Here is a 14,574-nt window from a genome sequence, read left to right as displayed (position 1 = left end):
CTGCTCCTTATTTATTTATCCTTTTGGAATATTGAGTACCCTTGGACACATAACTCCCAGTCCTGATCTTCCTTTAACCACATTTCAGTAAACCCCACCAGATCGTACCCTCTTGTCTCTCTCTATTTGTGCCATCAGCTCATCAACTTTATTCTGAATACTGTGCACATTTAGCTACAAGGTTTTTAAATCAGTTCTAATGGTTTGTCTCTTTTAATATTTTCTTATGCACCATGCTTTCCATTCACTCCATCCTTATTTATTAAGCCCGGATAATACTGAGCCTCACTGTTATCATTTAAATCAAATTTCAAGTCATATTTTGATCTTTAATGTTTCTATTCTTCACCATGGTCATTAGACTGCCCCTGCCTGTTTATTCAATAACTTCTACCTTCTCATCACTTTGACGTGTTGCTTTGGTTCCCAACCCCCTGACTTATTAGTTTAAAACCACTCAAATTGCACTAGCAAACCTCCCCACCAGGATGCTAGTGTACCTCCAGTTAGGATGCAACCGTCCTGGCAGAGATCCCAATGATCCAAAAATCTGAAATCCTCCCCCTCACACCAACTCTTTAGCCACGTGTTAAGGTGTATTATTTTCCTATTCTTTGCCTGAATTCCTTTTCAACTTATGGCCTAACTCTCTGAACTCTCTGTACAGGACCTCTGGCTATTCACCCTGGCTCCCCCTTATTCTGTCCTGCAAAATTCTAATAATTTCCTCAGCACCAAACTTAGATTAACTGACCTTTTTTTTCCTGGCTTGTCCATGATGTTAGCATATCCCTACTTTAATGGATCTTTCTGAGTGCCCTCTTTACTTTGGCCAAGAACTTTCATGCTATAATGACACAAACTTCCTCTCCTAACAATAGATTCATCAGCTTTTCCCAGAGTCATTAATTCAATCAATCTTTGATTAGAAAATAGAATAAAATAGGCATTTGAAAATAAGTCATGTTAGTCAGGCAAACAATCAGAGAATTGACTCATCCCAACAGGAAAAAATGAGTTAAAATGTTATTAAAAGGTACAAGAGTAAAAATACGTTGTACAGCACTATAAGATTCCATTTTCATTTGTATTATATCAATCCTTCAATTTGTACTATTTTGTAATTAGTGGATGTTTTTAGGCATATTCTTACCAGCCCATGGGTCCCATGGTTTCAGCTCTGGCTTTTCCACGCTTTGCCTCCGTAAGAAGTTCTTCCACAGCCTTTCTATTTTAAAACAAAAATTGTTAATAATGGAAATTAGGATGTTAATGTAACATTATTGAATTTCCTACCATCTTTCCTTCTACCATATTTCAAAACCTCTCATGCTTACTGCACATTTCTTCATTTTTCAGCTCTGATGTTACATTGTACCTTTTTAATACAAGGTACAGGGCTGAAATTTGTGGTCAGCAGTGAAGCAATGCCTGCAGAAAGCTACTTGCACAGAACAATCTTTATATGTTAGTTTCATTTTCTAAACAGCACTTTAATTAGGCACCAAGTCAAGAGATCCTCCAAGCACCAACAGACAGTGACATCAGCAAGCAAAGTAAGTAGTCAATCACGCTAAAGCATTCTCAAGACTGAAAACCAGGAAGCAAAAATCACTGATCTTCAATTACTTTAAAATTATGAACAGTGAAATACATGATTAGATCAAAACAAAAGCTGAAATATCAATAATTATGAAGTTAGGGTATTATTTAAAAGCTACTCACATCATCTTCAACAAAGCATGTATCTTTTAGAAGTATGTTTACATGCCATTAAGTGTAGACAAGTGGAAGCTTCATTGATTGACTGATGGCTTTGGGATTGCACTCAAGGGGACCAAAAAGGTAAACCCAATCAAGAAATGTAAAATCACTGGCAGGAACTTCTGGGTTACTGCATTATTCTTCATTGTAATAATAATGCTAACAATTCTAACATCATTACCATTGCAAAATCTTTGAATTTAAAAACAAACTTAAATCCTTTTGCATATTTCAAGCCTAAAATATGCACAGCCTAAAATAATTGGAATTGCACTAAAAGTACAATGATCCAACTACATATTGAGATATTTGATAACAGGCCAGATGTTTTAAAACTAAGCTTAAATCAGAATTCAGAAAACAGTCTCTTAGTACTGTGGTTTTTCAGGTTTTTATTAAGTCACAGCACTTATTCTTCTAACTTTACAACGGCTAACTTAGCTGGTACTAAGAATAGAAGCTTTATGAGGTAATTTAAAACAACTTTTATTCTTAATGGTTTTTGTTCTATTCTGCATGTATGCTATTCTTTTATGTTTTCCTTGGCAGCATGAAAGACGACTGTTGAAGGCAACATCAAAAAATAATGGGATTTAAATTGAGTGGTTTCTGCATTGATCATTTGAAGATTAATATAAGCATCTGCTTCTCTTTACATATATTAACTCCAATAAAAGTAACACAACCGTACTGACTTTATGCGTATCTTATAGAATTGTGGAAATTAAGTGATTTATTTTTATAGTTTATTTATATTGTATTGCCTTACCCAGAACTATGGTGGTGTATTTCTACTATAAAGCTGTTTGTCTTTACGGATTGATTAGTTGTAAAGTGTTGGCATAGTAACAGCCATTTTTACTATTTGAGAGAAATACTGTAACTCCTGTGTTTCTTAATGTATCTTCGATTCCCCAGTACTTGAATTCCCCAACAATGAAACATAGAAGAATCGAATGATTAAGTATGTTTTGTTTAGATATTAAGTGACCAAGTTTTCACTTGCCCTCTTCTGCAGCAAAAGAATCAATAGGAATTTAAGGTTTTAACAACCCTTGGGAAATGCTTAACAAGTTATTGTGAATCAATTCGTTTTTGCAAGCGCTGTCACCCCACATAACAAGAACATCTACGAAAAAAGTGACAGTGGTTGACTGAAAATTCCGATAACCAGATGCAGTGGTTTTTTTCCAAGATTTCTTGCAACTAAGGACTTTTCTGCATATTAACAAATAGATGCTTTTAGTAAATTAAAATGGTAACTGAATTTTTGATTGATTTATTGTCCTAATATCAGGAGTTAATCTTTTTAAAACCATAAAACATGACAAAATGGGACTAATTAGAAAGCTGTGGGTTAATTAAAGACAGCACTGATTAATAGTTATTCGGAAGAAATAACAGAATATGAAGAAGAAAATGCCATGAGTTGGTATAAATCAAGATGTAATTCTTAAACATTGATTCCCTCCACCATCACTATGTGCAGTACAGCAAACCATCAACCTCTCAACAGCACCTTCCAAATCTGTTACTTTCCATCCAAATGACACAATCCTGATTTCATGTCATATGACTGCTCCTGCATTATTGCTAGAACAAAATCCTGAAATTCCCAGACCAAACCATTCTGGGTATACATACACCATGCAGTGATTCCAGTGACTACACTTACTCAAGGGAAATTAGAGGTAGATATTAAAAGTAGGCCTTGTTAGTGACAACCATGCCAAATGAGCAAATAATAAAAGAATTATGGGGAAAATTACACTAACATCATGCAACAGAAATGTTGCCATAAGTCAGTCAGCATCATTGATCAGTTAGCTCAGTTGGCTTGTCTGCGAAGCAAAGTGAGGCCAACAGCAGTGGTTCAATTCCCCCACTGGTTGAGGTTACCATGAAGGCCCTGCCTTCTCAAGCGTGCCCCTTACCTGAGGTGTGGTAACTCTTAGGTTAAAAATCACCACCAACTGTCTCTAATAAGAGATCAGCCTTATAGTCCTCTGGGACTATAGCAATTATACCTGTCTGTGGAGGGAACAAAGCCAATGTTTCAGGATTTTCTTCAAAATTAACGACATATTAAACTCGTATGGTAAAGAACTAAAACCAAGTATTTTACTCTCCATCTACCATGACATTGTATGTTAGTGAAAATAAGCTGAAACAAAACTTTATCAATTTAATGATACTTAGAAATGTAACTGTATTAAATTGATATGTGATACTAGTCTATGAGAAGGGTGCAGCCTAAGAACCACAGAAAGATCTAGAAAAGATTCAATACAGGCAAATGCAAAATAATGTACATTTGAATGATGGTTAAGATACGGTGTTGAACTTACTAAAGGGATAAAAGATGAGCTATTGTCACTTGCCAACCAATCAGCATTCTCCTCTCATAAAATGCAAACATTACTTTTCTTACATTGGCATTCACAGTCATAGAAAACAGACGGAAATGGACCCATTCAGTCCAACTCTCCTACGCCAATCAGATATTCTACATTAATCTAGTTCAATTTCCAGTATTCGGCACATATCCCTCTAAACCCTTCCCATTCATATACTCATCAAATATAGTAATTGTACCAGTCTCCACCACTTCCTCTGGCAGCTCATTCCAAACATGCACGACCGTCTGCATGAAAAGGTCTCCCCTTAGGTCCCTTTTAAATATTTTCCCTCTCACCTTAAACCTATGTCCTTTTGGACATAATTTTGGACTTCCCCACCTCGGGGAAAAACCTTGTGTATTTATCCTAACCATGTTCCTCATGACTTTATAAACTGCTATATAGTCACTCCTCAGCTTCCGATATTCCAGGGATAATAACCTCAGTCTAGCTCAAACCCTGGCAACATCCTTGTACATATTTACTGAACCCTTCCAAGTTTCATAATATTTTTGATATAGCAGGGAGACCAGAAATGCATGCAGTAATCCAGTAATGGCCTCATCAATGTCCTGTACAACCACAACATGATCTCCCAACTCCTATACTCAATGCACTGACCAATAAAGGCAAGCATAATAAACTGCTTCTTCATTATTCCATCTAATCTGTGACTCCATTTTCAAGGAACTACGATTCTTGCAAGTTTTCTGATTAGTGCAAACTTCGACAAAATGTGTATTTTCTCAGCGATACTGAAGTTCTGTGCTACTAAATGATTATCCATATAATTCTGGTTTGGCTTAATTCCATTATATGCAATAAAACTAGCTTCATTTATTTAAGAAAAGTAGAATCTTGTGCAGTGTGACAATTGGGCAAAATGTGGTTTAGATTTCTCTTTAAATGTTAACAATCTCTAAACAAATTGCAACATTATACAAATGCAAGTTGCTAAATTGAAGCCAATTGGCAGACTGCAACTCTGAAGCCATCATGTTTACCCTGGTCAGGCTGCACCTTCTTTTAAAACTTAACGATAGGATGTGGCAGCTAGCATTTTGTGCCCTTCCCTAACTGCAGTTAAGAGTCAACCACACTGGAGTCATGCCTGGCTAGACGGAGTAACAATGGTAGACTTCCTTCCCTAAACAGCATCAGTGAACAAGTTTTTACAACAATGGTTCATTGTCACTATTAGGCTAGCTTTTATTTTCTTTCCCCAGACTTTTTAACTTTTTTAAATTTTACGAATTGCCATTGTGGAATCTGAACACTTGTCCACAGAAGATTAACCTGGGATTTTGGATTACTAGTCCAGTGACAATATCACTATGCCACTGGTTCCTGAGTGCTTTAAGTATGATTTCATTTTTATTAACTCTTACATTAGGTTTGAGCATTGCAGGCAATGTGAGTATTTGTTGATCATTCTTAATTGCCCTTAAGAAGATGGTGGCATATGTCCTTCTGGAGTTGGTGTAGGTACACCTACCTTGCTGTAAGGAAGGGGATTTTATTTCCAAAGCTATAAACAGAACCATCAGTCTTGAAAGTTATGCAGAGAAGCTCCAGCCCTAAGTCCCATGATCAAAAGATTGAGACACAGCAAAAGAACTCTGGACTCTCAAAGCTTGAAAGAAATCTTTATAAAAACCACACATACAGCAGTAAAAGGTAAATGCATAAGATTAAAAATACCTCAAAACAAAGGGGAATATGTGCACAGTGGCAAAAGGTTGGCCTGATTGCCATTGATTATTTTCTTATGGTACTTCCTTAACAACATCTAATTGTTTCTTGAATACTTCAGCTCTTCATTCCCGAAGGCCATTCTAGATTCTGATCGATGGTTGTATGATGAAATATTTTGTGACATCAAGTTGAGCACTAGCTGGCCACAGGCATGACACCAAATACCCAAAGACTGAGAGTGCTATTTTTATTACATTTATCTGGACTGATTAACTTCTGTACCTTGCACTATGTGATGCACTATGTTACTGATGATTTTCTTATTGAATGCTGTTAAAGTCCAGCAGATTTCAAAAACATCTTATACTATCAACCAGTGGTACAGGTGCCAGAATATCCCCAAACAAACAGTAATCAGGCCTTGGAATTGTTCGCTTCAAGAGAACTAGATGCTGCACCACAAGAGATTTCTATATTTCTAATAAGATCTGGACTTGTTGAACTTCTTAGTTCCTGTATTTAAAGATGACAAGAATTTGAAAATCTAAGCTTAGATATATCGGTCCTACTGCCTGACTGAAGTTATACATTTGAGACCCAACAGTTCCTATGTTCTAGATTCACTTCAACCATTGTTTTAGGTACTTCAATGGAGTGTTGCAGTTTTGTTAACTGTTATGCTTGAAGAAAAATGGAGAATTAACAGAATCAATTCAGATTATTTTTCTGATATGATCCACAATTTATTTTATAATCAATGCTATTAGATTTCAGATTTTGTCTTCCAATTAATATAAAGAATATTAGTCTGGATGTAGATTTGCTCGCTAAGCTAGAAGGTTCATTTTCAAATGTTTCATCACCATACTAGGTATCAGTGAGCCTCTGAATGAAGGACTGGTGGCACGGCCCGTTTTGTATTTATGTGTTTAGGTTTCCTTGGGTTGGTAATGTAATTTCCTGTGTTGACATCATTTCCGGTGGTGATGTCATTTCCTGTTCTTTTTCTCAGGGGTGGTAAATGGGATCCAAGTCAATGTGTTTGTTGATAGAGTTCTGGTTGGAATGCCATGCTTCTAGGAATTCTCATGACTGTCTCAGTTTGGCTTGTCCTAGGATGGATGTGTTGTCTCTCTCGAAGTGATGTCCTTCCTCATCTGTATGTAAGGATACTAGTGAGAGTGGGTCATGCCTTTTTTGTGGCTAGGTGATGTTCGTTATCCTGGTGGCTAGTTTTCCACCTGGTTGTCCAATGTAGTGTTTGTTACAGTTCTTGCAAGGTATTTTGTAAATGACATTAGTTTTGCTTGTTGTCTGTACAGGGTCTTTCAAGTTCATTAGCTGCTGTTGGTGGGTTTGTGGGCTACCACGATGCCAAGAGGTCTGAGTAGTCTAGCAGTCATTTCCAAGATGTATTTGATGTAGGGGAGAGGGCTAGGGTTTCTGGACATATTTTGTCTGCTTGTTGGGGTTTATTGCTGAGAAATTGGCGGACTGTGTTCATTGGGTACCCGTTCTTTTTGAATACACTGTAGAGGTGATTTTCCTCTGTTCTGCATAGTTTCTCTGTGCTGCAGTGTGTGGTGGCTCGTTGAAATAATGTTCTAATGCAGCTTCGTTTGTGAGTGATAAGGTGATTGCTTCTGGAGTTCAGTATTTGATCAGTATATGTTGTTTTCCTGTAGACACTAGTTTGAAGTTCCCCATTGGCATTCGCTCTACTGCGACATCTAGGAATAGCAGTTTGTTGTTGTTTTCCTCCTCTTTAGTGAATTTTATGCTAATAAGGGTATTATTGATGGTCTTGAAGGTTTCCTCTAACTTGTTTTGTTTAGTGACGACAAAGGTATCATCCACATAGTGGACCCAAAGTTTGGGTTGGATGATTGGCAGAGCTTTGTTCAAGTCTCTGCATTACTGCCTCTGCTAAGAACCCTGATATTGGAGATCCCATGGGTGTTCCGTTAGTTTGACTGCAGGTTGTTGTGTTGTTGAAGGTGAAGTGGGTAGTAAGGCATAGGTCCACTAGCTTGGCAATACTGTCCTTGCTGATGAAGTTGACAGTATTCGGTGTACATGTCTTTGGTTCTTCTAATAATGTAGTCTATATTTCCTTGGCCAGACTGATGTTGATGGATGTGAACAGGGCTGTTACGTAAAAGGAGACCATTATTTCATCTACTTCTACCTTAGTGTCTTTGATGGTCTTTGGGAGTTCTTGGGTGGAGGGAATGGAGTAGTGTTAGTCTTCTGCTAAGTGTTTTGGTCTTTGGTGTAGATCCTTGGCCAATCCATAAGTTGGTGTTCCAGGTGGTCAGACTATGGGTCTGAGGGGGGCTCCTGGTTTGTGAATTTGGGGTAGTCCGTAGAGGTATGGTGTGTTGGATCCGTCTGGTTTCAGTTTTTGGAAGTCGGTCTTATTTACTTCTCCAAATTTCTGACCCTCACTTTTGAGCAGAACTGTGATTTGGTTCTCTAGTTGTGGAATTGGGTGTATCGCCACTTGTTGGTAAGTGTTGGTACCTGCAAGTAGTGCGTTCGCTTTCTCGACGTAGTTTCTTTGATTTAAGATGACTGTCAACCATCCTTTGTCTGCAAGTAGGATAACAATGCTTTTTAAAAAGTCTTTCTAGCGCTTTCCTTTCTTGTGTATCGAGTATGTTTCCTTCCTTTTCCTTGCTTAATGTTGGTGAGACTGTCTGATGGGTTGCTGGGTTTCCTCTGTCAGTTGGTTATCTTTTAGTATTGTTTGTAATGCTGCTAAGAATCTTTCTTATCCGCGCTCCGGACTAGGCACCAGGATACATGAACATCACCTAGGCACAAAAAGACATGACCCACTCTCACTAATATCTTTACATACAGATGAGGATGGACATCACTTTGACAGGGACAACATATCCATCCTAGGACAAGCCAAGCAGAGACACGCACGAGAATTCCTAGAAGCGTGGCATTCCAACTGGAACTCTATCAACAAACACATTGACTTGGATCCCATTTACCACCCCTGAGAAAAAGAACAGGAAATGACATTACCACAGGAAATTACGTCACCGCAGGGAATTACATCACTAACTCAAGGAAACCTAAACACAAACAGAAAGCGGGCCATGTCACCAGTGCTTCATCCGGAGGCTCACTGATGACGTTACCTAGTATGGTGATGAAACATCTGAAAACAAACCTTCCAGCTCAGCCAGCAAACCTATATCCAGAACCTCAACCCGAGCTACAAATCTTCTCAAACTTCGCTAAAGAAAATTAGTTTTCATTATTGTAGAGAACAGTTCTGAAAGTTATTTTCTATAATACAAAATCATAATGCAAGTGGTGTTTCGTTGTGCATCAGTTAAGGTGAGCGGTTCACTAATTGTAATCACTTGTCATAATTAGAAACTTACCCAATCACTAAAATTAGTGTTGCAATTTCAGAAGCTGGTGAGTTGAGATATTGTAACTGCCTAAAGCAATGTCAGTAATGAATTTACTTTAATTCAATTTTGTTAACCCACCTAATGTTGGACCTGTAAAGTTGCTTATCCCTTAATTCCTTCTCAGCCAAAAAAAATCAATCTTGAAACATTATCATTTCAAAATTGGTAACTAATTTTTAAGCAATTCACAAAATAGCCCAGAAACGGAAACTAGCGAACACAACAGTATCAATAAAAATTTGAATGCTAGTCCAATAATCAATTATTCAAAATTCGTGATCAAGGGATTGTTAGTTTTCAGTCTTGCTAAAACATCTTGCCAAGATGGAATGTATAACAATATGGCCTGGATATTGTCGTGGTTATGATGTGAAATTATCTGCATTTATCATTTCTTCATTGAAACTGACTGCAATTTTGGAAAAATAAAGCTTAAATGCAGCGGTTGCTGTCAGCTATTCTCTCCTCCATTGGGTGTTCTGATGAGGTGCCAAGTACAATTCCCAAGCAATCAATGAATGGATGAAAAATTTCTCTTTGATACTGTTAGCCCTGAAGTATTACAGCTCCATGAAAAGCCAGTCTCCTTTCATGCTCTACTTCTGCAAACCATCAAGTTTATTTCTTCAATTCCTTTTGAAGCCAGTGATCATCTCCACTTCCAACACCTTAAGTTGGCAGCAAGTGTCAGGTATTTAATACTTGGTATTTTCAAAAGCCCTTTCTCACATTCCACTGCATATCTTTCCCAAACTTTTATATATCCATGTTTATTGTACTAGCAGTTAAAGGGAACAGCTTCGCTTATTTAAAGCGGTCATTTTTTCTGTACACCTCTATCAATTCTTGACTCAAATCCTCTCTCTCAAATGGAGAAAAAACACAATTGCTCCAACATAAATTTTGCTAAAATCCCTCAAGCCTCAAACCATTTACTTAAATCATTCTCATATTCTTCCTTAATATGATCAGAACTGGATTTTATTAGTATTCAGAATATTGCAAGCAAATATCTGTTTTAAGTTGCCCCATTTTCAATCAATTCAGTTTGGGATCAATATTCAAAACTTCCATCTTCAATTTATGTTTAATGTTATCTTGCATCATTGTTACATGCCATTGTTTTGTGTCATTTGATGTTATTTTGCATTATTGTCATTGTGGGCTGTTAATAGTCATTGGGTCTCATGACCTGATCAACACCACATTGAAGTGAGTATAAATTGAGACATGCATTTGCAATTGAATAAACAGCAATCTTTTTCTAAAACTTTGAAGTAAAAGTTCTCAACAACAAATATTCAACCTGTAGTTTCTTTTTTGGAAGGAAACTGAAGCACGAGATAATTTCTGAGCAAAAAGGCTCATTGCTTGAATTTGCAAACTGATTTTCATTTTGGTGCTCCAGAAGTGCCCCCTGTGGAACTTTATATCAGGTAATGTTGAAAACCCATTTTAAAGTCTTAGAAAGATAGCAAATGGTGACCAACCAAAATAGACAAAGGTTCACTTGGTAAGAAACTGAACATTAGGAAGTCAAGGCAGCTGAAAAAGTGCAAAAAAAAAGAGCAAGAGGGAGAGAGAGAGAGAGAGAGATGAGTTTTATCAAATCTGAATTTTTATGATATTTATTTTATTTTGCAAGTTAATTCAACCATAAATGCATAGTACAACACAAATACAGTACATGTACTTCGAGTTTTCTAGTCAGAAATTTTGAAGGAACCTAGCTTTGTTTTCTTACCTGTAGGAACCAATGATTCACTTAAAGTTACGATTTTCAGAAATACAACAATAACTAAGTGAGAAATTATTGTAATCAGTGTCTCTACTTATGAAGCCTAAGATTCTATATGTTTTACCAATTATATTCTCAATATGTTGCTACCTTCAAAAATCAATGTACATGAATCCACAAGCCTCTGTCCCTTCATAATCTTTATAGCTGTGTTATTAAGTCTACATTGTTTCTATATATTTTTGCTATGAATTCTGTGTGTTAGGATTGAGCCCTCCACTACTTCGAAAACTAGTGTGCCTCCAATTAAACCTGTTGGACTAAAACTTTGTGTTGTGTGATTTTTAACTTTGTACATCCCAGTCCAACACTGGCATCTCCAAATCATTGTTTCTTCCTAACTGTTCTGTCAAAATTCATTGCAGTATACTTTTCTGTATTAAATTCTATGTCACCTGTTCATTAGTTTATGTCCTGTTGGGAGTTAATTTTTATCATCCACACCACTAAGTTTAGTATTATTGGCAATTTTTGATATTATTTTAAAACATTTTAAGCAATTTAACCTCTTAATATCTCTCCCCTTTCCTCATATCTTCCCTTTCTTTGTCGACACTTCTAACCCACACTTTCCACTTACATCTATTCCCCAGTTCTACTCTATTTGGGATTGCCACATGTGATACAGAAAAGGACAGGTACTTTCCCGAGCATTCAGTTCCACATTTGAAAGGTCAGTGCTTGATCTGTATTACCAATACTTAACAAACTAACTCAGGTTTTAAATTTAAGCAGATTAAAAATATACTTAATCACATGCAGCCAAATGAAATGTTCACATTTAATGATTCAAAATTAGTGTATTTATTAAAAATAGTGGATATGGTGCACATTATCAGTCAATATCTGTATTATCAGTATTTTTCATAACAATGCATGTTCTGGATAATTCCTAAACATACCACTATTTTATTACAAGAAAACTTTATGTAAATATCTCACCATCATGAACCAATTAGAATCATAACTTATCCAACGTGACTGACATCATTGATGTTCAAAATAAGGTTTTAAATTAAAAGTGCTATTATAATAGCATAACTAAACTTTTGCATCAAATTGCCTTTTGTTTAGCTTTATACTATAAAGCTTTTTCTTGCAAAATTTAGTCCCTTCCAAAGCAAGAGTATGGACTTGATATTTTTGTTTATCACAGACTTACCTTATTTTTGAAAGTTCATTAGAAAACGTAGAGGAAAAGAACAGTACAAGAGTTTCATTCCAGTTTGACTTTATTTAATTGTATGGAAGAAGATTAATTACTATGTTCTTTATCGATACTTTCAAAATTTAAACATTCCAATTAATAATGTAAAAGCCAGATGGATAGAAACCAAATGAGGATTGGGTGGGGGTAATGGTGAACAAAGACCCTGGAGAGAGAAAAGAATACAAGAGGCAAAAAGAAGAAAGGTATAGACATACAATTTCAAAATCCATTAAAAAATAGAAAATGTCATAGCTACCTCATCCATTATTTCATGGAAAAAGAAGATCACGTAGCAGCTTCAAAGTGAAGCCAATTTTCTTCAGCTGTGTGAACAGGCAGCCTCTGCTCACATGGCAATTCTCTTACAGCTGCTGCACTGAGCCAATCATGTCAAATGCTGACCTTCAGTTCTGAAAGCACACTGGGATTCAGGATAACTGTATTTAGCCAAGATCTGCAATCTGACAAAGGCAACATAGGCAAATACTTTTTCCACAGTACTCAACAGAGAGATGCCTTCATAGCTGGCGTAGGCAGACTTTCTATGGTGTCTAAAGCTTCCTCTAGACTATAACATGATGTAGTGTTAACCCCATCTGTCCAACTGTTATTGCAGTCAGTGATGACCTCCCCTGCTTTTGTTTTCAAAAGAGTAGTTTCCATTGCTGATAGGCCTGTTGACTTTTTGATCCCATCAAGTATTATCTGTTTCGTAGGGCATCTGGAGGTTTTAGCAAACCTGCAAACAGTGGCCATTAGAAGACCCATCTACAGTATGGTGGACATTATTTAAAAACATCTCTTAGTGCATTCACAGTATTATATCTCACATCATTCTTGTAATTAACGAAAGCAAATTACTTAGCTTTAATAACAGGATCCATTATAAGTATGCTACCTTGAAACTTGAGTTGGTTTCCGCGCTTGCTTCACTTTTTTCAGTGTTGTATTATAAATGGTCTCTTGGTGACTAAAAGGAAGAATCATTCAGGCTCTCTTCAGCCACACTTTAGATGCAGCATATCAAACTGTTGGACAACGTGTGAAAAATAATCCTATTTGTTGCTCCAACAGGAAACATTACTTGAAATCAAGATCAAAGAACTTCCATATAATGTATATTCAAATTTGGGATCTGGAGATTGATGCCTTTAACAAGTTGAGGGTAAGCACTCTTCTTGAACTACTCTACCATGGTTTACCTGTATAATTGAGTGGCTTGTTAGTTCAGTTCAGAGAGCAGTTACAAGTGAAGCATATTTGTCAGGATGGGTTTGGCAAGAAAGTAAATTTTATTTTCCAAAAGAATATTATTGGATCAGAAAAATTCTGAAGTTCAAAAAGAAACTGTATTGGAAGTTGCATTATGGTGTTTGAACTCTTACTATTAGTCCACACTTCTTCAATAGGACTCCAACAGCATAATTACTACACTACTATAGCCCAAGCTTTCTGGAAAAGGAAATATACCAAACATGATCATAACCATGTTAATAAAATAAAATAAGTATGAACTTTACTAGACATTTTTAAAAGAAAGAATGCCTATGTATATATTGGAGTTGGAGTAGACATAGACCGTTTAACCTCTTAAGCATGTTCTACTACTAGTGAGATAATGGCTGATCAGAAACCCAATCTATTGTTATGGACCAGGCCAGATCCCCTTAAAATATTTTAAGGTAGCCAGACCCTAACTTTGTTTTAGACAGATGTACAGTGGATATTCCAGGAGTGATGCAGCCAGCCAAACCACTCACCTTTAAAGAAAACAAATTTATTTAAACACTTCTGACAAAACACGAACAAAAGAAAACAGAATTTAGAATAACGTAATTTATTTGATAACCTAACTGACTCTATCTCAACTTAACAAAGCTGTTCCAATCCCTGCACCATCCCAAAAATATACCCTTTAGCAAAAAGGTAAATTCAAATATAGGTTCTTACAGGCAGGAGAGTTTTCTGAGAGAAAGTTTAGCAAGACTTCTGTTGAATCATGGAACCTTTTTTCACTGTAGCTGCTTCTCTAGGTCCTCAGCAAGTTTTAGACTGCTTGCTAAAACTAAACCAAACTAGAAAAAAAACCTGAATTGGAGAACTGGCCACTCCTCCGACTGTTGACTTAGCCAGTTTCTGTCAACCATTTCTGCACCACTGCCTTTACAACACCTCTTGACAAAAACCAATGGCAACATATCCTTGTTAAGGAGCAGGATCATCACAATATCCATCATTACTCCTTAGTCCTTTTTGATATCTGGCTAACCA

The 14,574-nt window shown here is 36.6% G+C and overlaps 1 protein-coding gene across 2 annotated transcripts in view; it reads right to left on the bottom strand.

Annotated features, from left to right (window-relative positions):
- The window catches only part of si:ch211-140b10.6 (protein POLR1D-like), a 39,526-nt gene that overhangs the window by 11,917 nt on the left and 13,035 nt on the right, over window positions 1-14,574 (bottom strand). Inside the window, exons 1-2 of one of the 2 annotated variants that reach the window (XM_060826758.1) lie at window positions 12,560-12,658; window positions 1,154-1,228 (exon numbers count right to left, since the gene is read on the bottom strand). In XM_060826758.1, coding sequence (XP_060682741.1) covers window positions 1,154-1,228; window positions 12,560-12,564 — 80 coding nt within the window. In that variant the 5' untranslated portion in view covers window positions 12,565-12,658. Of the gene's footprint in view, window positions 1-1,153; window positions 1,229-12,559; window positions 12,659-14,574 lie in introns of those variants that run through there. The other variant, XM_060826757.1, reaches the window with a different exon arrangement.

Source organism: Hemiscyllium ocellatum, chromosome 6 (genome assembly GCF_020745735.1).
Source record: "Hemiscyllium ocellatum isolate sHemOce1 chromosome 6, sHemOce1.pat.X.cur, whole genome shotgun sequence".
NCBI classification, from domain to species: Eukaryota; Metazoa; Chordata; class Chondrichthyes; order Orectolobiformes; family Hemiscylliidae; genus Hemiscyllium; species Hemiscyllium ocellatum.
Note: the sequence above shows the minus strand (reverse complement) of the source record. Positions and strands in the feature narration are given on the sequence as shown.